At 39.6% G+C, this 25,182-nt stretch overlaps 1 protein-coding gene across 1 annotated transcript; it reads left to right on the top strand.

Annotated features, from left to right (window-relative positions):
* The first annotated feature begins 8,443 nt into the window (after positions 1-8,443).
* On the top strand, positions 8,444-9,073 carry LOC149837236 (uncharacterized). The gene has a single exon (XM_090007999.1). It carries the CDS (start codon positions 8,444-8,446, stop codon positions 9,071-9,073), a length of 630 nt encoding a protein of 209 aa, XP_089864125.1.
* The last annotated feature ends 16,109 nt before the right edge of the window (positions 9,074-25,182 follow it).

The following is a 25,182-nucleotide window of genomic DNA, read 5'->3' as shown; positions in this document are numbered from 1 at the left end:
TGCCAGATCCCAACCACCACCACCAACTCTCTCTCCTTCTCTTTCTCTCACTAGGATCGTGAAATCTTACTGTATTCCAACTCTTTCCTTGCGAGTTAGTAAGAGAGGTTGACAACTCAACCTCCTGATGAGCAGACGAGTGCAGAAAACCACAAGAAATCCCAGGAAAAGCAATTCCCTTCTTATACTTTCTCTTCTCGGAGACCAATGGAGGGATAACAGTTGGGAAGTGGGGAGTCAGATCGGGGTTGGCGTTTCCGATGGCCACCCTCGTTTTCTTTCGAATTTATTTTATTGAGTTGACACCTCAAGCAGAAAACGATAGGCCGCCCGGCACTCCCACTCGTTTGAAAAGGAACAGTTTAATGAATCGGAATTTCCAGGAAAATTTCCGTGAGACTCGCTCGATACGATCCTCATGGCGAGTCAGGCCCAACCGGAAGCCTCTGCACTGTGACCGTTAGGGATGGCAATGGACCGGGGCGGGGGACAAGGTCTTTACTCCCGCCCCCATCTCAAAACCCGAACCTCCATCCCCACCTCCATTCCTGCACGGGGATGGATTTTAACCTTCACCCCCGCCTCCATCCTCGTTTCATGTCCTCAATCCCCAGTTCAAACCGGGGCAAGGTAGGCGGGGCCCGTTTTCCCTCAGTCTATTGTCATCCATTAGAAAGATTGGGGGCAGGGCGGGGCGGGGCGGGGATCAAAGCTGGGTGTACTTTCAGGTAAGCAGGAGAGACCTCAAGGGTTTTACCAACCAGAGGCCAACCAATATGGGGTTGGTGATGGGGTGGGGTTTCCCTTGGCCTAGCAAAAAAGAAAGAAAAAATCTGAATTCAATTAGCTTAGTAATTGGATTCAGATGTTAGTCAGATTTATTCAGTTTCAGTTGCAACTTGGCAAGTTGGTGAATTCATAACTCCAATGAGAATTCTAGAAATTCAGTTTTTTGTTGGGGGCTCATATCCCAAATACTCAGTTTAAAAGTACAAAAGTGAAGGGTGGTGTCAGAAACACAGATTTCATCATTCTGTAGAATTGATGAAAGTGGTAGAATGATTTTTTTGAAATCATGGCAATGACATTACCCAGCAAATTGTCTCATCTCCAGATTTATAAGAACCTGGTTAAATGAGATTTCTTTTTACAATTGATTTAGCACACCAACGGAAGCAAGGTTATTAATAGGAAAAGCTGAATGCAATAATAATCTGCAAACTCTAGCGATCCAAACACACCCCAAAATAAGTCAGTGTGGGAAAAGTGAAGTTGGTGGGCCCCTTGTTCATGTGGGCCCAATTCTTCAAGTACAAATGCCCCCCTCATTGACAAAACTATGCATCAACCAAAAAATGCTACATAATTAACGTTTTAAATATTGCGATAGACCATCTAGTCTTGGGGCCTTCTTTTCAAAACAGAGAAAAGAAAATGACTTTCTAAATTTTAAATCATACTTTCCAGGGAAATAAATAAATAAAAAATATATATATGTGTGTGATACTGATTATGGTATGTATAATTTAATTGAAAAATCATAGGTGCAAAAGTTGTATGTTTGTTTGCTATGAATCGTGCCTTTGTTCATTTATGTGTTAAGTTGGCCAAAATTTCTTCTTGTGCCGAGCGCCGAGCTGAGCCAGCCCAAGCTCGGCTCAAACCCGGCTCGTGTGCATCCTTATATACATGTATATATAAATACTTTTTGGTATTTTTTTTGAAAACATATGTATTCAGCATGATTGATTTACTATAAATTGATACTTGGATCATAAATTTTGGATAGAAAAATAGTATTTGGAGCCTCTAAAATTTATGAAAACTGTAGTCCATTGATTTTGAAACTTATAAAAACCTATCCATGCATCTGAATCAAATGCTCCATGAACTGATTCCCATAAAAACAAGCATATAGATCACATCTGTATGGTCAAAATTTTGAAAAAATATCAAAAATCCAATAAAACGTCCATTGAAATGGTTTGAGAGGGTTTTCCATTAGAGAGGTTTTCATTTTCCTATATACATATACATATACATACATATGTATGTATTCATAATCACATGTATGTGTGCGCGCGCACACACACACACACATATATATATATATATATATATATATATATATATATATATATATATATATATATATATATATATATATATATATATAGATAGATAGATAGATAGATATATAAAGTGTACATATTTTAACAATCCCAACTTAACCATTTTCACTTGACTCCCAAAATATGATACTGTACTGGTGATAGTAGTGGACCAGGCCTATGAACACAGTGTTACTGCTCTATTATGGTTGGGCATTGGGGCAATGACCAAAGTCTATAACTATGTCACAAGCACACGATATAAGGACGCAAGGCAGGTTGTTTTTTATAAGCTTGGATTAAAAAAAGTATACAAAGGGAAACGACACAAAGTCATGTTGAAGTAACCTGAAGAGAAGGAAAAACTGAAAATTCGGTCAATTTTTATATTTAAAGACCATAAATCTATGCGTAAATCAAGCTAGTTAACGTGTTCCTTTTCTTAAATATGATGAAGAACTCACTAAAATTGAGCCATAATTGGCCCCACGTTGTAGGGGTAAACCGGGAGAGAGTGTTGTGGGTATCTTGAATTCTATACCTACTTTGATCCATGATCTGATCCAAAAATATTTGAGTGACCATACAATGAAAATTTTCAATGATGTTTGTGTTTCCAGTTTTGTAATTTTTCCTTTTGTACATGCTAGAAATTTATGGCCTTTATATAGCTGCATTCTTTGAGATATGGGTATGAGAGTTTCGTGTGTATTGGGGATTATGGTTTTGAGAGTTTTGTATTTCTCACATCTTGTTAGTGGATTTTTTGCTCATCCTTTGTCCTTGATGCAAAACTGAGCACCAAACCACATAGATCTCGCATCTTCTCATGTATTTTCTTCTCTCTATCTTGTAGTTTGCTTCGTATTTGTCGTGGTTTTGCATAACAGAATGGGCTGGCTCCGCACTGCTACACCGTGCCTTTCATGCGTTTGATTCCAAGGAGAATTGAACTTGCGACATTCGAGACCTTTGAATATCTTGATGCTCGCCGTAGCCAACCGTGCAACCCTGCAGGGCCTTTTCCTTAAAAAAAAAACTGCAGGGCCTTCACCATTGATCAATTCTTCTTCTTCAAATAATAATGAAGGTGCATACAAATCCTTGAGTTAAGAAAAAAGGTGGGCCAATTGCTTATCTTATATATGAATTGGGTCCCTTTGTTTGTTGGCTGAGCATTTTCCTAATATTTGACATTGTTGAAAGCTTTATATAGTAGAGGGTAACCCTTTGTTAGCAAAGTAGGCAAAACGTGCACACCATCCTCTTTTATTTATTTATGATCAAAAGTCCAATGTAAACTTGATCAAGAAACGTTGGGCAGACATTCTTATAGAAAAAGCCACTGGCACAATATTTCAGTAGGTTCATTATCCCCATATTATTACCAAAATTTGACATCTGAACTTCCTTGAGAAAATCACGCACTAAAACAAAATCTGTGGTCTAGACTGGTTTCAATACAGGCTGAATCTGTGTAACGGACGCCATTTGATATTTTTAAAATATTTGGGATTTTGTTCACAAAAGAGGTTAAGTTGCTAAAAAAGATACATTTTCAAAGTATCATATACTTTGAGATATTGCATTTTATTATGATATTATCGATGCAATAAAAGTTTTTTTTTTGTATTTATATTGTTTTGTTGTTCAAAGTTCTTCCGTTATCTAGATCGAGAAATTTCTTGATATTAATTTATGTAATTGTTCGGAATTTTACACATGCTGACATTTCCCCGAGAATTAAGGGAGAAAAACTTACTTTTCAATGTATCACGAGATTTTCTCAAGATGGGATTTGTCTGGACTGCAACCGAGTCCAAGACAGACCAAATCAAGTAAGAATCCCATTTCTTTTGTAACATTTACGTGAGATTAATTTCTAGCGGCTACCAAGTGCAGCTTGCAAACTTGGCTATTAGGGAAGCAAATGGACCGGATCCAGTATGTCACTTTTTGTGATTTTCAGCTGTTCTAGCCTGATCCGGATCGGACTTTCTTATGTATTTGACTTATTCGGATCCGATCCGTTTCAAAATTTAAAGATGCAAATTGCCTTGGAGTTATTGACCATTACTTGTTTGAGAAGCATTATTCTCTTTCTCTCTCTCTCTCATATTTAATTGAAACAGAACAATACCTAGCTGGGTTTGGTGCGTTACTTCGGAAAAGCATACCCATCATGGCAAATTGGCAATAAGACAAAAGTGATCTAATGGACCGTGTCATTCACTGATTCCAACTGAGTCAGGGCTACCAGTCAACATTGAGTTACTGTTACGAGTGCAAAGAATTGTTGTTTTGCACTGGTTTGACTGAAGCTTTTGAAGCTTCAATTGGCAGTATGAATAAAGTAGACATCAATTTTTGGATGAATTATCTATAGATGCTTCATTGGCAACTTGTCCAAAAAAAAACAGAGAAAGCTAGGAAGCTCATGCTATGATTCCATGCAAACTAGAGTCATCAACCTAGAGGCTTTATGCATGTCGATCTATGTCACACGGACACTCCATTTTGCCCTTCTTACTCTTGTCGACACCCGTGTTCCCATGTCGACATGCATTGACACCTGGACACACCATTTTATCCTTGTAGATATAAGTTTGTATTTAATTTATTATTTATAATTATATTTTCAGTTTATAACTTTATATTTTCAGTATATAATATATATTTAAATTATATCCAATTTATTTTGCATTTATGTGATATTTAATATATATCACTGTCCCTCCTCAGTACTCGTACATGCACCCACACCTGTACCCAGGTGACATAGATGCCGATTTGGTTGGAGACTTTTGAAATATTGATTTTGAAGTTAAAATTCAAATAAATGCCCTATAAACTGAGAGAAAAATGTATAGGGTGTCTACCAATTAAAGGTCACCACAAGATATGTCTCTCCAACATCTGTTGGGTATATTGAGAAAAAGGTTTAATTGGCATTGCGCAATTAGACTCACCAAATGACAATAAAATTTAGCCTTGGCTTTTGTTAAAAAATTAAAGAAAAGAAAAGAAAAACAAGCAAGGGCTCCTCTCATCTGTTAGAGGCAACTTGCTAACATTACCAAGTTGATGAAACATCACGATATTCAGAACTTGCGAGAGACATCCCACTACAAGAAAAATGTGTATTAGCGATAGATGTTATCCGTTGCTAAGTCATCACTAATCCATCGCTAAATACGTTAGCGATGGATTTTGCGATGGATTAGCGACGGACAACGTCCGTCGCATAACCCTAGTTGCTAAATTGCGGATGAATTTATTTGTTGTCAATCTGTCGCTAAGTAACGATGGATTAGCGATGAACCATGTCCGTTGCTAATTTGCCATTACTATTTAACGAGAGATACATGTCTGTCGCTAATTTGGCGACGACCATTAGTGACAGCTTAAATTTCAGCGCAAATCGACGACTGCTTCAAATTGGCGACGAATATTATCCATCGCTAATCTGTCGCTAATTTTTAATAAAATTTTATTTTTTTTTAAAAAAAATTGAAACTCGAGAAAAATTTCTCGTTATACAATTCATATAATCTGCTTATAAAAAAAGTACACATAAAAAATACGTATACAGGTGAAACAAATTTAACACAAGTTCTAAGTTAAGCAAACTTTAGCAACCAAATACAACCATTGCCAAGTTATAATTAGTTACAAGTACGTCAAACAAATTAAACAAACGAATCTAATCCTCGCCAAGATTTTGGGCATCATCCTCTTCATTTTCTCGATCTGCCCCTCCCTTCATCAGTTCCTCTAGCTGATCATCTCCAACATCCTATAAGAGAATCAAAATGTTAGTATTTATAAACAAAATATAATAAAATAAATTATATGCAATGCACCTAATCCAATGCAACAAAGTAAATGGCCGAATGACACATACACTAACAATAAACTTAAGGATATTAACAGAATTCAAATATGTGTTCTAAGACTAGAAAAAAAAATTATAGTGATTCAATCATGCAGATATGTGTTCTAAGGTTGTCAAAGAATGTCATAGTGGTTCACGCATGCATATATGGTTTATAAGGTTGTCAAATAAATGTGTTATGTATCACAATCATGCTTATATGTGTTGCAAGACAGTAAAGAAACTTCCATTGTGATGAAATTATGCTTATATGTGTTCTAATGTTGTCAAAAAACTTTCATAGTGATTCAATCATACTCATATGTGTTCTAAAGCAGTCAAAAAACTTGCATATTGATTCAATCATGGCTAAATGTGTTCTAAGGAAAATTTTATAGTAATTCAATCATGCATATGTATGTTCTAAGACAATAAAACAATTTCATAGTGATGAAAGCATGCTTGTATGTGTTCTAAGGTTGTCAAAAAACTTTCATAGTGATTCAATCATGCATATATATGTTCTAAGGTTGTCAAAAAACTTGCATATTGATTCAATTATGCATATATGTGTTCTAAGGTTGTCAAACAACTTTCATATTGATTCAATCATGCATATATGTGTTATAAGGCAGTAAAAAAACTTTCACATATGCTAATATCATGCTCATATGTGTTATAAGGCAGTCAAAAAACTTTCATAGTGATTCAATCATGCTCATATGTGTTCTAAGGCAGTCAAAAAACTTTATATGTGATTCAATCATGCGTATCATGTTCTAAGGTAGCCAAAAAATGTTATAGTGATTCAATCATGCTCATATGTGTTCTAAGGCAATCAAAAAACTTTATATGTGATTCAATCATACGTATCATGTTCTAAGGCAGTCAAAAAAATTTATAGTGATTCAATCATGCATATATGTGTTATAAGGCATTAAAAAACTTTCATATATGCTAATATCAGGCTTATATGTGTTCTAAGGTTGTCATAGTGATGAAATCATGCTTGTATGTGTTCTAAGGTTGTCAAAAAACTTTTATAGTGATTAAATCATGCATATATGTGTTATAAGGCACTAAAAAAAATTATAGTGATGAAATCATGCATATATGTGTTGTAAGGTTGTAAAAAAACTTTCATAGTGATTCAATCATGCGTATATGTGTTATAAGGGTGTCATAAAAATTGTATAGTGAATCAATCATGCATATATATGTTATAAGGTGTCAAAAAAAAGCATAGTGAGACAATCATGCATATATGTATTCAATCATGTATACTAGCTTGAAATCTAATGACATGAAACAAATGACATGAATCTTTATACCTGACGGGCACCAGAGCTCATGTAGAATGCAGACGAAGTTCCCCTGTCCTGAAAAAAGTTGCACAACTCATTATGGACAATATTGGGAATGACTTCATTTAAAAAGTACTACATTTTATCCTCAAGACGATGACAGATGCCATCTCAAGACATAACAGAAAGTTCAATTGGAATGAAAAGTGTGAAAAGAGTTTTCAGAACCTCAAGACCAAACTGACTACAGCCCTTGTACTAGCGTTACCCTTGAGAAGCGGTGGATTTGTTGTATACGCTGACACTTTGGGTACCAGATTGGGCTATATATTGATGCAACGCGGCAAGGTCATAGCTTATGCATCAAGGCAGTTGAAAACTCATGAGAGAAACTATCTCACTCATGATCTTGAATTGGCAGCGGTGGTATTCGCTCTAAAGGTATAGAGGCATTACCTGTATGGAGAATAATTTGAGATATTCATAGACCACAAAAGCCTGAAATATTTGTTCTCATAAAAAGAGTTGAACATGAGACAAAAGAGATGACTTGAATTCATAAAGGATTATGAGTTCACCATTTCCTACCATCCAGGGAAGGCTAATGTTGTAGCAGATGCCCTCAGTCGGAAGTCGGGCAGTGAGTTAGCCAGTTTAATAAACATAGAATGGAAGCTGATAGCAGATTTCACAGAATGGAATCCATTCGCAACAAACTCTGGTGTCATAAGAGTGAACAATCTTACTGTACAATCGAAATTTCAAGAGAAGGTAATAGCAAAACAAAAAGAAGATCCTCAGTATAGGAAAATGGCGGCACTAGCCCAACAGGAAAATAATGAATTCAGGCGAAAGGATGATGAAAGCATATGGATACGGGAAAAACTCTGGGTTCCCAGCGACCTGGAGTTGAGAGAAGAATTACTAGAGGAAGCCCACAATTGCAAGTACATCATTCATTCAGGAGTACAAAAATGTTGAGGGATCTACAATGCGGATATTGATGGAAGGGAATGAAACACGATATCGCTACATATGTCGTGAAATGCTTGACTTGCCAACAAGTCAAGATTGAACACCAAAGGCCAGGAGGCACGATGCAACTGATAGAGATTCCCTAGTGGAAGTGGGAGAATATCACCATGGACTTCGTAATGGGGTTACCCCGCACACGAAGAAACTATGATGCTATTTGGGTCATCGTCGACAGACTGACCAAATTGACACATTTTCTTCCAATGAAGAAGGGACAATCGTTAGAGAACTTGATGGAGTTGTACATTCAGAAGATAGTTAGACTACATGGGGTGCCAATTTCTATTATCTCATATCGATATAGAGAGTCATCATTCAAAGTGGGAGACCTGGTATTTGTAAAGGTATCGCCAACCAAGAGTATTTTTCGGTTTGGCAAGAAGGGAAAGCTTAGTCCTCGATATGTGAGACTGTTCACCATATTGGAGAAAATAGGTGAGACGGTATACCGAGTGGAGTTACCTCCTCAATTTGCAAATATTCATAACATGTTTCACACATCAATGTTGCGAAAGTACATACCAAATCCATCGCATGTGATTCACTTTGAAGATCTACGAGTACAGGAGGACCTGACAATGGAAGAGCGACCAATTGAGATCGTAGATCATCGAGAAAGAGTGATGCGAAACAAGATCAGCACACTGATTAAAGTTCGATGGCAACACCATGAGCTCGAAGAATGTACCTGGGAGCCCGAAGAAGCAATGAAAGAGAAATACCCTGACTTATTTGTATCTGACTTGTAATGAATTTTGCAGACGAAATTCTTTTTAGAGAGAAAGGATGCAAAACCCTGAAAAAAAATTCGAGTATTTTCAATAAATAAATAAGAGAGAAAGAATGACTCCAATTGCGTAATATTAGAATACTATAATGAGGTGATTCAGACCTTCCGAGCAATAGACTTCAGGTTCAAGGAAGAATGCTTCAGAGCACCACGCCGGCCTAAAAGATATTTACGTAATAAAGAAGACAACAAAAGAAGGAGTAGCATTGTGGTAGGGCACACGACCATAGGTGATGACGCCCCAGGTTTGAGGCCCTTTGTCCACGAAAAAAAAGTGGGAAACATCTCTTTTTAGGGACTCTTACCAAATGTCAAAAAGACATAAAGGGATTTTTGTTGCAAGGAAGTGCAACGAAGTAGGAATCAATGCATTGGTGAGGTAGATTGCCTCTAAGGGTGGAGAACTCTGGTTTGAATCCCCTTGGGCGCCAAATTTTTTGGTAAAGAAATCATTTTGTCAAAGAAAGCCAATCTGCCGTAAAGAGGTTAAATAAAATTATGTTGCAAGAATTTGTAATGAAATGAGAAATAGTGCAATGGTGGGGCTCGTTACCCCTTAGGGAGGAGAACCTCAGTTCAAATCCCTTGTGCGCCAGGGAGGTTTTTACTAAAAATGATTTTAAAAAAAAATTAATATGCCTTTTGAAATTTGAATGGAGTTTGTAACCCCTCATTTAAGAAAGGATTAAATGAGGAAAGGTTGGGCCATCCAAGGGACGGCTGGGCAATTTTGCCAAAAGAGAAAACCCAACCATTTTCCCCTTTGGAAAAACCTCCTTTCCCTCAAATTCGAAATGGGGGGGGGGGGGGTTACAAGGTACTAAAAATGGTAATGGCTCTTGAAATTCGAAAAAGAAGGTGGGAGTTACAAAAGAGAATTGAATGAGGCGGTTTCCAAGAGAGAAAAATGGAAGGGGTGGGTGAAGCTTTACAAAAAAACCTAGTTTTTGATAGAGCCTCTTCCCTTCTACATGATTTCCAGATTTGCAGCTCTCTCTCTTTCATCATTTTTCACATCTTTGGCCAATTCACCTCCATTAGAGACAGAAACCAAGCTTTTGCCGCATATCGTTGGGTTGAACGATGTAAGGGACCATTCGACTCTCATGATAAAGCGAAGTGTGTCCACCTCCGAATTCGTATCTTCAACGAGGTAGGGATACCTTCCTTTATACATTTGTGCAATGTCATTTGATCTAGTATGTCTAAAAAATACCATGTCAAATTCGGTACGTGGGAGTGTGAGAGTATTCATTTGATTAGTTGCGATGAGATTGAATTCCTATGGTTTCATACAAGTTACCATTTCTTCATTCAGATTATAATAGTTATCTAGTTTCATGATTTTTGAAGAGCAATGAAATTTTTTTTATATATATTTTTAAGCATCGATTTACGTTGGTACATAACCCAGCTTGCATACCCACGACAAAGGTCTGATGTTGTCTTACATTGAACCTCTGGTTGGGATGCTTAGAGGTAGGGTTACTCTCATAATACAGTAAGCCACAGGTTGGACCAAGTCGACATGTATGCTTTCTATTGGGGATATGCACCGACCATGTTAAAATGTTGACAGGGTGTTAGTGCATAGTTCGGATCTATGTCAGTCTGGTTAAATACAAGGATTTTTTCAGAGAGTAATGAGACCATGTTAGCTACTAAATAGCTAAACTGCACCATAGTAATACACATCACGTTAGTTCGTAAGGCAGGGATCAAGCACCAAATCTTGTATCATCGGTTCATGAAATTAAGGTTTGAAACGATCTAGGCATGTCACTATGGACATGATAGTATATTCAGTGAATTAGATTCAACCGATATACATCTAGAAATATATATATATAAAGAAAAGAAGGTTTAGATCAACAACATGGTGCATTAAGCTGAGCGAGTAGCATTCAAATGAGACATTGAAAATATGATTCAATGCATAAACGAACCGAGTTTATGCAATATACCTACGTGAAGCATCAGATTGGTCCATTAACGTGACCCTTGTCATAAAGTCGGGGCCGGGTTCAACAGACCAGTCCCATTAGTGTGACCCTTGTCACTTGGTTACAACTGAAAAAAAAAACAATAAAAAAGGATGTCAGTCGGTCCAACGGACTGGAAGTTGAACCTGGAACAGGTTTCGACTTGGGTCGCGAGATAGGTGTGGTGCTGTTGCACCCAAGTTTGAAGCTGACGGGGTGACCGGGTCTAGGCTCAGCAAAACTGAGCCCAACCATGACCTTGAGCAACCGGTTGTGGACAAAAAATGTGGTCTGTCCACTTAACCTACCTGACGTTGATGTTGGGACTCGTTCCAATGTCTGTAGCAGTGGATTTGTATGACTGTACACGTCCAGTGGCTGCCCATGTGTCAGTGTTTGGTAGAACCGAGTCCAATGCCTTCAAAGCTAGTTGATTGACTGTGGTGAGTCAACAAACCGAACCCACTGCTGTTGGTACTACCACAATAGTCGGTTTCTACTGGTCTTGCCAGTTACGACGTGTTTGATGATGCAGACTGGTGGGGTGCTACACAATCCGTCGTTGCTGCCAAAAATACCCCTTTCCCACTGTGTAACTCCTAAGGAATTTGTCTTGCTGCTGTCTTATGCGGAAGGGGCTGGTAGCAGCCACTCCCTTAGCGTGACCCATCTACAGGGGTGAACCATGGGGTTATACATATGGTTGCGAAGATTAAAAAGCCGACAAGCTCGCTCACCTGGAAGTGAACCGTGGAGCATGACTCTAGGGTGGTATAACTCGAGTCGGGATTTTAGGTTATATGGAATTTTGAATTATATGTCAAGAAAAACGTAAGAACACGATAAGCTAGCAGGCACAAGAAATCTTCGTTGGGTTAGTCGTACATAAAATAAATGAGAAAATAAAAAAAAGATATTTGATATGAGAACTGGGTATACCAGAAAGGGTATATGTTACTGGTTTCTCATGAGGTTTCTGGGTACACCACAACGGTGTATGTTACTAGATTCCTGGGTTCTGGGTATACTAGATCACAATGTATGTTACCAGACCCATGGTCTACTTTGGAGAGAGTGGGTGGTACACACTTCGTGAGACATTCTTGTGTTGTGAGAGTGAGACGTCTCACCCGGTCTCCAGTCCTCGGAGTTAGGGGATCAAGACTACCAGTGAATCCTAGGTGGTAGGTTCATGTCTTCTGCAGAAGAGTTATGGGTGCATCTAGTGATAATCACTTGCCAATTGGGGATCTCTCTCAGTCGAGCACCGTGCCCCTTTTGGGTATCCGTACGGCTAATTATACAGGGTATTAAATAATGGACCCCATATAATCTCGGTCCGCTAAGATGTCGAATGCATGTTCGTACCCACAAGGTTAATAATGGAATGACGAACAAGAATAATAAACGTGTTAATGACCAATGAAAATGCTAAAATTTCAAGTTGGACAAAACTTAGAAATTTAAATCATAGGAACACTTACACAGACTTCTGAACTAGATATGACAGCCCTAGCAAGTAAATGTTTGTTTGGATCCTGTCAAATCATGTCGCACACATACTTGTTCACATGACACTACACATATGTATTTAGGACTGTATCTCTTACTCAGACAAGGTTAGTATGATTCCTTTGTGGTTTACTGTTTTCAGGTGAGAATACAAATAAACTATCAGAGTGAGGGCAACGGCTTTGTCGGGGGTGGTCATGGCACTAGTACTTTTCTGTTCAATGTTTTTGGATAATTGGACTTGTGATGTAATAAACTCTGATGTGATGGAATAAGACTTGATGCAGCTTCCCATTTGTTTATTTGAATGTCCCTTTAAAAAAAATCCTATTAAATTTCCGTGTACAATAAATGGGGCGTTACATCCCCCCCCTAGGACGGGCGTAGACCCAAACCACCTAAAACCCAGAATCGGGTTTGGGTTCGGGTCGGGTCGGATCGAGCCCTTGACCCGATCGGGATCTACTATAATTGCTACAATGAAAACCCGACCACCATCATGAAATATATTTTTTTTATCGAGGTTACGGTTACACCTGTAACCGTTCCCGCCCCCTAGCGACAGCCGCTACCATCGACAATCGACTACGACGGCCAACCGCCATCGGATCCGGCCATTTGTAGACGACTGTGGTGGTTAAAACCCAAAATGAAAAGGGGATTTTAATCCCCTTTCCTGTTGATTTAACCCTGACAACTACCATTGGTGGCCGACCTTCTTGATTCCAACGGTCGGCTGGCCTCCGACGGCCAGCCACCTTGGTCGTGCGCCATTGGCTGCTAAAGTGAGAAAAAAGAAGTTCACACGAGGCTGACACCCATATGCCGATTGCTAACATAGGTAGCCGCCACCCATAGCCAACCACCACCGTCGACGGCGATGGTCGGCCTTAGGCGGTGCCATCCAGCCATTGATGATAGCATGCCTTGCGGTCGACTGTGGCTATTTGCAGCCATAGTCGATTAGCAGCTGCGGCCGACCTTGGCAGGTGCCGATGACGGCCGACCAACATAGGCCAACCGCTGCTCGGCGAGGCCTCGTCCAGCCTCTTGGTGGTGGTTGTGTCTAGCTAGGGTGGCAGGGAGGGAAAACTTAGCGGGGGGGTTGGCATGCCCGATTGAAATTGGATCCGACGACCCTACTTGCTAATAGAGCACGCCAACGTACCCACACCAAAGAAACATGTATCAAGAGGCGTAATGTGGTTTCATAACCCAATGTTGGTGAAAATCAAAATGGGGAACACAACTTACTGGAAGCTGCCATCGTCGGTTCGGTCGAAGCTTGCGTAGACATGAGTGGTCGGTGTTCTCCTCAACCTATCAATGTCTTTGATGAGCTCAGGTCGAAAGGTGAGCAAGGCCCTTGAACCCAATGAGAGAGAGAGAGAGAGAGAGATCACCTTGGTTGCTCTCATCAAGCTACCGTAGATCTCTATATAGAGTGGGAGGAGAGTGGGGTTACATGCATGACATTCACGCGTGTGAACCACTCACATTCTCATATTGAATGTGAGCTTTTCATATTCACTTACAACCCCTCCACTATCTTGTGAGCTTTTCATATTCACTTACAACCCCTCCACTATCTTGTGTCTATCTTGTGTCTCTTGGTGTGAACTGAGTCACATCGGGTTGGACTCGCTCCAAAAAGTCCAACATAAGTCTCATAACAGTTTTGTGCTGGTTTACTTTGTCGTTGAGTACCATCGGTCTTCTTTCTTTTCTTTTTTTTGTTTTTTTCTCTTCCTTTCTATATTTCTTTTTTTTTTTCAGTCATCTCTAAGAGAAGTGCCAGGCTGCGGTGCGGTGTTAGGGACCCTTCAACAGATTTATTCCCACCTCTTGGTTGTTCTTCATACCAATGTTGTCAGCATCACAATGTCAGTATCGGTGTGAATCTGCCTGAATCGACCAATTCATGTCGGCAGAAAATCGATACGATACTAACCTGAATCAGCTATTCTTTAATAAATATAAAAAATACTTAAAATTAATTTTTAATATTATTTTAATGATTTTAACACGTGTCATGTTCTGATTAACATAAAATATTTTTTAATTATTTTTTAGCCGATTCAGAAACGATTCACTTGAGAATCGATATCGGCCGATTCACCTGAATCTTTGGCCAAACGACTGAAACAATTTTGACGGCATTCCTTCATACTCATAGCAGTAATGTCACTGGAGACCCTGATTCACGGCCAACAAGAGTTGCTGTTCGATCTTTCATCAAAATTCCTCTCGCTTCTTTTCCCAGAAGATTAGCGACGAATGCTCAGAGTCTCAAACTCAACATGGTTTTGCTTCTAATTCATCCATGCATCCTATCAAATTGGTCCCTGCAAGCTCCAATAGGAATCGTAGTCCAAGGTCTGAAGTTGAGGAGATGCTTAATGTGGCTCTAGCGGTTGCCCAATAAAAGAAAAATTCCACTGCTTTTGTATTGAAATGCAACACCCACCTATTGACTGTAGGTTAATGGGATGAGAGCTTGCCCCTAGTGCATGTATCCCACTTGTTATTGTCCTTTCTTTTCATTTAATATTCCTTTCCTTAAAAAAAACAAATAAAATTCATTTGACCAGTACAAAGTTCTAAATAGATTTTTTTTAAGAACTTTAAGGAATCTTAAAGTTTTATTGCTTAGTTGGCACTAGCAACAAGCCTTCTCTTTTTATGACCATGAACCCACTAGGCTCAAGCCATAACTGACCCCACCCTGTGGTGCTAAACCTAGAGATAACAGACCGACCCTACAGTACCATTATTGCAAACATCATGATGCTCGTTCTCTAACATCAGGTTTTAAAATGTTGTCAATATCCGTATGGGCCACCGATTCAGCTGTATCGGCCGATGCCAATAACCAAGTGAATCGTTTTGTATCGGCCGAAAAATGAAAAAAAATAGTACGTGTCAATCATAATGTGACATGTGTTAGAATTATTAAAATAATATTAAAAATTATTTTTTAATAACTTTTAATTTTATTAAAAAATAACAGATTCAAGGGTAAATCGTATAGATTTTCTGCAGAATACGCACTGCACTGATAACATACTTTTAAGTAGGGGTGGCAAAATCTGACACGACCCACCAACCTGACCCGCCAACTAGCTTCTTAGCCGGGTTCGGGTTCGGTTTCCGGTTTGGCTTAAATGGGTTCATGTCATAAATGGGTTGATCCGCCTAACCCATTTATTAAACGGGCCAGGTTTGTGTTAGGGGTATATATGCCAACCTAGCTGACCCGTTTAATAAACGGGTTAGGCGAGTGGGTCAACCCATTTACCCGAATCCAACCGTCAACTTGCCCGCCAACCTGTTTACCTGACCCGCCTGCTAATCCGTTTACCCAAACCCGACCCATTTATTAAACGGGTTAACCATGTCGTGTCGGGTTACCCGTTTAATAAATGGGTTAGGTTCGTGTTTGCCACAGCCGACCCGTTTAATAAACGGGTTGGGTTTGTGTTGAGGTATGCTGACCCGCCAACCCGACCAGATTGCCACCCTTACTTTTAAGGTCAAAAACTTTGATGCCTGTGGCTGTCAAATCACACCTTTGTTTGTTCATGACGTTAGGTTGGTGGATAATTGATGTCCCTCCTTCTATATTCCATGTTAATGACGCCATCATTAGTTGTTACTTCAATCAGATATTTGTCCAATTTCGTGCTGAATTGTATATGACAAGTCCACAAAAATGTCAATAAATTGGGATTTTATCCTATATCCCACCCGATTCGACTCCGTTTAGTTGCATTTCGTGAGCCAAAATCATATGTGAAAATAATCAGATGCGGATGTGGTTTTGATTTTTTACTACGGAACCCCATAAAATATCTGAATCCACTTATGTGTAAAAAAGTGAACCTGATATGAGCTTTTCATGGTCCGAATCACAATCTGTATAGACCACATGCGATTAATCTGATATGATATTTGGCCGCATCCAATCTAAACTCAAGCCGTTTACATCTCTAACAAGTGTATCATCAGTAGTGATTGCAGTGGACCAGGGGGGGGGGGCGCATCTCAAAATCCAAACCTCCATCCTCGCACGGGTTTGGATTTTAACCTTCATCCCCGCCTCCATTCCCGATGTCCTCCATCCCCAGTCCAAACCGGGTAAAGTGGGGCGGAGCCCCATTTTACCTCGGTCCATTACCATTCCTTAGAAGGATTGGGGACGGTGCAGGGCAGGGTGGGGCAAGGCGGGGATCGAGACGGGGCATGAGAAAGCGTAAGTCCATCCCCGCATGGGTTTTGATTTTAAATTTTCATCCCCGCCTCCATCCCATGTCCAAACGGGGCGAGGCGGGGCCTCTTTTTCACCGGGTCCACAGATATGCCTAATCATGATCTTCTCCACCACTAAGCATCATTAGAGTTTTTCACCAGGGACGGACCCAGGAACTTTTGTTTGGGCCCAAACATAAACAAAATATTTTTTTTCTTAAGGCGGGGGCTAGAAAAAAAAATTTTGAGGGGGCCGGGCTAAAATTTTTATTTTACCTATGTTGGGAGCAGCCCTTAATACAGGGTTCTTACATGATTTGGGTGAACGATTAGAAAAATAGCATCTCCACTCTGTTTATGAGTTGCCAAAAAATTGATCAACTTCTTAAAGCTATAAACTAAACATTTACGTCATTAAAAAAAACCCTAATACTTGCCATGGGGTCGCGGGGAGGGCCAGAGGGCAAGGAGAGAGTGGGCCAGAGAGAGAGAACACCGTTAGGGTATTGGGGAGCCCAAAGGTCGTGTCGGGCATGAGTGCCCACCCTGGGTGAGGGTGGTCTCTGCCCACATACTCTGCGGATCAGGGTGGGACGACCACAACGTGGCTTCGCCACTGTGCTGAAGATATATCTAGATTTTGACCTATTTCTTTGTTAAACAGTTTATATAAAGTTCTCGCTAAACTCTGGGATCTTCTCAGAATCCTTTCTTTATTTTAAAATTGATGTTTTTAAGACATTTGATTCCCTTATTAGATGGTCGTTCTTAGTGGGATGCTTGAGGAATATGGATTTTAATGAAAAATATATACGATGGATAATGGAATTGGTCACTAAGTAAAGCCATGTCGTGCCGTTGGTGGTGGAGACTGCATCAGAGTACTCGCCTTGGGCAAAGTTTTCGAGGGAGAAATATGGATAATAAGGGTTGCCCACTCCATGGTCATTGACTCCCAATTAGATAAAAGGGTTCACAAGTTTGGAAGGCAATCACCAAAGCTTTTGAATTTTTTAAAAGTGTGTTCATGGACGATAAAAGGGTTCATAAGAATCTTTTCACTGTCGCATTATTGGAGTGCGCCAGAAAATTTTTAAAGGGCAGGATTTGCCCCCTTTTCGTTTTTACTCTCTCCTATGTTCGCAGGCCACCAAGTTTCGGTTCTCCTCTCCCTCTCAAGCTGCACGATTCCGGTGAGTTTTCGGTTTCTCTCGGTCCCAATTTTTTGATTTCTCATAAATTTTTTGGTGTTTCCCACAAGTTTTGTAAACAAGGTCTTACCCCCTAATCTAAATATAACAATCCCCTACCTAGCACCACCATCATTGTGTCACCCTAATTATAGGGCCATCCCTGCTATGAGATGGAGTTTGTGTTGAGAAATAAGATGTCCCAGTATCATACCTTTTAGTATGATGCATGGTGACCCTTCGAAGGTATCTCTTGGATACCTATATATACCACATGCTGGGTAGTGGTGTTGTAGTGAAATTTGAAGGCTTACTGAGATCGATCACTGCTCACCCACTGCTTGAAGGCCTATACTCATAGCAGTTCGGCTGAGGAGATCGTCTCTGTCTCTCCCATCAGCGTCATGACAAGGACATGTATGTGGCCCTATCCTCAAATATATGTTATACTCTTCTGATACTCCACATTGTGGTATCAGAGCCATTGGTTTTCCATCTGTTTTTCCCCCATACGGTCCCTATTTTCCTCTCTCTGTATTTCTGTTAAAACAGAAAGAGGAAAAATAGGAACCGGCGTGCCTTTTGGCTTGGTCCATTTTTGGAACCGGTTCTGATTCAGATCCTTTTGGATCTGAGTCGGATCCAGTTGGACCTGACTCGTACAGAGACCCGGTTCTATTGAACCGGGTCGGATCGCCCGACTCGGGTTTCAGTTCGAAACCCAGGTCGGTGACTCAGCACTAGTCTTTCCTCTTTCCCCTGTCCCAGTCGACGACATCTGATGCCAGTCGTCGCTAGGATATTGTATTTGTAAAAAAAATAAAAAATAAAAAGGATTAGAGAAGGGAAGGACTTTACCGTCGAATCCAGGGTCGTCGCAGGTTGACACCGGGGGGAGTGCCTTTGCCATTCGGCGACATGCGACATCCGAGGGATGTTTTGCCGGCGCCAGGGTCTGCTGGTGGATCATCGCCGAATGAAAAGGGGGCTTTTGCTGACCATCGACGGGGAGCCGAAAGTGATGTTTGTCTCTGTGCTGCGACGTGGGTCGTCTTTGACCGACGACATGGATCACTGTGGAGGGAGATGGGCGACCGTCGGTCATTGGCTCAAGGAATGACGCTGAGAAAATCTTTTCCCGGCATTGTTTTTGTGCCCCCTGCCAGAGATGCCGGTCGTCGGTGGTCCACTGTCCGCCCGTCGGCTGCCTCGTCGTTCCCCTTTTTTCAGTTTCTCGAAACTTCTGAGAGTTTCGAGAAACTGAAAAATAAAACCCTAACAAGTTTTATTTAAAACTTTGGATCGGGTCTAGTGTTTACATACCTGATCCAGGGGGATCCAGACCCAGCCTGTGGCGGGGTTCAGGTCTTGGACCGGTAACCTGGATCCATTTATGTTTTGGATCTAGGTCTACTATAGATTCAAGACCCGCAACTGCAACTCGGATCCATTAACGTTTTCTGGATTCGGGTCTACCACTGTCACCGACCCAGCCTAACGACCCGGATCCATTAAGTTTATGGATCCCGGGTCGGCATAGCACTTCGAGATCCAAATCCAAGACCCGAATCCATTTGGTTTTTGGATCCCGGGTCCTCAGATTTTTCAAATTCGGGTCCGTTACTCAGATCCATCAATTATCAGATCATGGGTATTACCCAGTTTTCTGACCCGGTACCAGAATCCATTTACTGTTTTGGATCATGGGTACTGTTTATCATTGAACCCGACCCAACCCGACCTGGTTCCCGTTCTGGACAAATCAATCCAGAATAAATCTGTCTGGAACTGGAAAAATTGGTTCCAGAATAAATCTATCCAGAACTGGACAAATCGGTTCCAGAACCGGTTCATCCAGTTATGGGACCGATTCTATCTATTTTAGACCGGTTCTTTGAGTTATGGAACCGGTTCTAGGCAATGCAGAACCGGTTCGAGGCATTTAAGGGCCGGTTCAGTATTTTCTAAGATCGGTTATGTCCGTTTTGGTTCGATTTATTATTTTTTTGGACCGGTTCAAAGCCTTTTTAGACCGATTCAGGGGTTTTCTAGACCGGTTCACTGCGGTTCTGACCAGTTCAGAGGTCATTTTCACTGGTTCATTATGTTTTTGAATATTTTTGGTGTTGGTTCAATGTTTTTGGTGCTTTCTTGGACCGTTTTAGAGTATCATTGTGATTGATTCATTTAGTTTTAGAATCAATTAAGGAGTTTTAAGCACGTTCCATGTATAACACTTACTTTATTTCACACATTATGTTATGATGTTTTCATTTATGTTTTAGAAATACATATTTTTTATGCTTTATGTGGACAATATTGGTATTTAAATTTTGATTAGGATACATTTGTAATCACCAAAGTGGTCAAATGTATGCTTAATTAAGTTATTTTGTACCAATAATGGAATGAGTCAATATTAGAATTGTGCTAGACTTAATGAAATGATGGACTACCCAAAAGCAGTGATATCATGTTCAAAGTCTAGCATGATGAAATAAAAAGAATGTATTCCAGCACATGAAACATGTAGCACCAAAAGGTGCCATGTCGACTTGTCTCTGGCTACATGTATTTTCAGTTTTATCAAATAGTGGGAGGCGAAGTGCATTTGCGTGTTATGGGTACTCACCAAAGTGGGACTATAATGACCCTTAGCACTTGCCTAGAAAAGTGTAAATGATAAAAAGGTCTTATTATTGCATTTACCTTTTCAAATCTCGAATGTTCATGAATATTTATGAATGTCCTTTTGTCATTACAGTGTCCAATTCTGTGGTTCCTGATGGTCCAAGTCATTCTTTTTCTAGACGGCTCGAATTTTAGTGATTGAAAGAAAACTGTATAATTCACATTAGGTTATATGGATCTAAATTTAGCCCTGCGCAAGCCTGAGCCTGCACCGTTAACTGACAATAGCACAACTGAACAAAAAAATGATTTTGATAAGTGAGAGTGCTCAAATAAACTTAGTCTACTGCTTCTGTAGTCTCGTGTGGCTAAGAATATTAGGAGCACCATACCCAAATGCAGGACAGTAAAAGAATTTCTGAAAGCTATAGAGGCACAATTTGTCAGTTCACATAAAGCAAGGGCTAGCACCTTAATGACAAGGTTAATCCGACAACACATTCTAGAAATGAGAAATATGGCAACTCAATTGAATGATATGAAGGTCAACATATCTGATTCCGTCCTGGTCCACTTAATAATGACTTCTCTACCTAGTGAATATGGACCTTTCAAGATCTCTTACAACACTCATAATGACGAATGAACTTTCAATAATTTGATGTCCAAGTGTATTGAGAAAGAAGAGAGACTGAAGGGAAACAAGGTACATAGTGCTCACGTAGCTTCTCATAAAGGTCACAAAAGGCATGGACCAAAGAAGAATGCCATTAAGAAAAAGGCAAAGAGGAACTCAGATGCATCTGTGTCCAATGGGTCAGGCGCCAAGTCTCATGAAGAATCTTCTATCAAGTGCTTCTTTTGCAAGAAGAAAGGACATTTAAAGGCAGACTGCATGAGGCACAAGAAATAGCTGGCAAAGAAAGGTAATTTGTCATTCATTTATTATGAATGTAATTTGATCAACATTTCAACTAATAGCTGATGAATTGATTCAGGTGCCACTGTCCATATTACCAACACCTTACATGTATTCCTAAACAAAAGGGATCTAACGAATCATGAAAGGAGCATCTTCTCAGGAAACAAGATGTGCTCACATGTTAAGGCCGTTGGAACCTGCATAGTGTTTTTGAGAAATGGGTTTATTTTGGACTTATTTGATACATTTTATGTACCAACGTACAGCAAGAACCTCATTTCTATATCAAAACTGGATTCCATTGGATATTGTTTTAAATTTGAAAATTCAAAAATGACTATTTATAATAATTCAGTTCTTGTTGGTTCTGCGAATGTATGTGATGGATTGTATCGTTTGGAAACTAATGTCCAAATTTATGAAACCTTTTTCTCAGAAAATGTATTGATTGACAATAAACATGGCTTATTAGATGAACAATCCTATATGCTCTGGCATCATCGCCTGGGTTATATCTCTAAAGATAGGATTCAACAACTTGTGAAAGAAGGGATTCTTAAATCCATTAATTTCACAGTTAAGGAACCGTGTTTGAATTGCATAAAGGCCAAGCAAACCAACACATACAAGAAATGTGCCAAAAAGAGCAACAAGTTGGAAATTGTTCATATGGATGTATGTGGACCCTTCTCTCATTGCCACACTAGAAAAAGGTATTTCGTCACTTTCATTGACGATTACTCCAGCTATATGTATCTCTACTTATTTGAAAAATCTGAAGTCTATAATTTTTTCAAAGACTTCAAGAAAGAAGTAGAGAAACAAACAGGGGACGTAATAAAAATAGTCAGATCAGATCGAGGTGGAGAGTACTATGGGTGTTTTATCGAGATGGAACAACGAGAAGAACCATTAACGTGATTTCTTAGGAAAGAAGGAATAATCTCTTAGTACACCATGCCGAAAAGTGCATACCAGAATGGTGTAGCTGAAAGAAGAAATCGTACGCTTAAAGAAATGATGCATGCAATATTGAACTACTCAACCCTTTTCATTACCCTGTGGGGTGAAGCTTTGCGAACAACCGTACATGTCTTAAACAAAGTTTCTACTAAGGCTGTCTCAACAACACCTTATGAGTTGTGGACAGGTAGGAAACCATGTCTAAGTTACATGCACATATGGGTCTATCCTGTAGAGGCAAAATTATATAATCACCACATTAAGGCTTTTGATCCCAAGACAATCAGTGGTTTCTTTATTGGTTATCCAGAAAGGTCAAAAGGTTTCAGGTTTTATTATCCATCTCATACACCACAAATAATAGAAATGGATAAAGTTAAATTTTTGAAAGATGGTTCTGTTGGTATAAATGCATTGCAAAATCTCTATTTTAAGGAAATTCAGGATAAAGTTGCTCCACCTGAAAATTTAAAACTTCCTTTCATTATTCATTCGAATGCTGAAATATAAGTTGATTCTGTTAGTAATGCACCAATTCAAGAAGAACCATTTGTGGATCATGCTGAAGAGCATCCATAGGTTGATTAAGTTAGTTCACCTGTCAGAAGATCCACAAGAATTAAAAGATCAGCTATCCATCCAGATTATGTGGTGTATCTACAGGAACCCATTGATTTCATAGATATTGAGGATCCATCTTCTTTTAAGGAAGCTGTTGAGTGTGAGCAATCTTCATCTTGGATAGAGGCCATAAAAGAAGAACTTGACTCTATGGCCAAAAACCAAGTATGGGATCTTGTCGAATTGCCTAGAGGAGTCAAGCCCGTAGGGTGCAAGTGAGTCTTCAAGACCAAAAGAGACTCTAAAGGCAATATCAAAAAGTATAAGGCAAGGCTGGTTACTAAAGATTTCACTCAAATGGAGGGCAATGACTATAACGAGACATTTTCTTCTGTCTCGACTAAAGAGTCAATGAGGATTATTTCTGCCCTAGTAGCTCATTTTGATCTAGAGCTACACCAAATGGATGTAAAAACAACTTTCCTAAATGGTGAATTAAGTGAAGATGTATACATGGAACAACCTCTAGGTTTCTATAAAGATAAGTCAGACCGGTTCGTTTGCAAGTTGAAAAAGTCAATATATGGACTTAAACAGGCCTCCCATCAATGGTATATGAAGTTCACCAAAGTCATTTTGACCATTGGATTCACTGAAAACATCGTTGATCGATGTGTATACCTCAAGTCAAGTGGGAGTAAGTTCATAATTCTGGTACTTTATGTAGATGACATCTTACTTGCAACCAACGATAAGGATATATGCTGACAGAAACCAAGCAGTTTCTATCCTTCCATTTTGAAATGAAAGACCGGGGAGAGGCTGCCTATGTTCTCGACATTGAGATGCGTCGAGACAGGTCTAAAGGTATACTAAGTATCTCTCAGAAAGCTTATATCATTAAAGTTCTCAAAAGATATGGGATGGAGTATTGTACTCTTACTACGACACCCATATTAAAAGGGGATAGATTGAGCCTTAAGGTCTACCCATAGACTGAAGAAGAAAAAGGACAGATGACCATAATACCATATGCATCAGTGGTTGGTAGCTTGCAGTACGCTCAGACATGCACTCACCCTGACATATCATTTGCAGTCGGGGTTCTTGGTAGATTTCAGTCGAATCCTGGTTTAGTTCACTAGAAGACTGCTAAGAAAGTCATGCACTATCTGCAAGGAACAAAGGACTATATGTTAACCTATAGAAAGACGCACTACCTTGAGGTTATTGGCTATTCAGATACAGATCTGAGAGGTTGTCCTAACAGTAGAAAGCCTACCACAAGATACATATTTCTGCTAGCCGGTGGTGCAATTTCTTGAAGGAGTGAGAAGCAATCCACTACTGTTGCCCACACTATGGAGGCTGAGTTCATAGCTCTATTCGAGACAATTTCACAGGCCATTTGGTTGTGGAACTTTATCTCAGGACTTCAGGTGGTTGAATCCATTGGGAGACCACTGAAAGTATTTTGTGATAATGAAGGCGTTGTATCCTTCTCCAATAACAACAAAAGTACTATGTCTTGTAAGCATATGAAGTTGAAGTATTTTGTTGTAAATGAGAGGACATAGAATCTTTTGGTGTATATTGATAACATAGGGACTAAGGAAATGGCAACTGATCCTCTTACTAAGGGTTTAGCCCCGGGATTATATGCCGAACATGTTAAGAGGATGGGCTTGTTTGAAACCTTATAATCATGTACACTGTTTTTTATGTGATCATATTTTGGTAATAAAGATATGATTCTCTCTTTCTTTCTTTTGTTGGTTATGCATCAAGTTTGCTCATAATGTTTAAGAGTTTAGCATAACAACCAATTTAGACTAATAAAGTGGACTTAAGACCTATCCACATGAATTTTCACATACTCGGGTCAAGTGAGAGAATATTGGGAAATAAAATGTCCCTTCGTTTGTGCCTCTTCACATGCATCATACCTTTTGGTATGATGCATGGTGACTCTTCGAAGGTATCCCTTGGATACCTATATATACCACATGATGGGTAGTGGTGATGTAGTAAAATTTGAAGGCTTACTGAGATCGGTCCC

This window comes from Nuphar pumila, chromosome 5, assembly GCF_984573655.1.
Source record: "Nuphar pumila chromosome 5, dmNupPumi1.hap1.1, whole genome shotgun sequence".
Lineage (NCBI taxonomy): Eukaryota > Viridiplantae > Streptophyta > Magnoliopsida > Nymphaeales > Nymphaeaceae > Nuphar > Nuphar pumila.
This window is presented reverse-complemented; position numbering and strand designations above follow the sequence as displayed.

Excerpts from the sequence above, each read along its gene's own strand:
- LOC149837236 (XM_090007999.1), top strand. The coding sequence starts at position 8,444 with ATGGGGTTACCCCGCACACGAAGAAACTATGATGCTATTTGGGTCATC.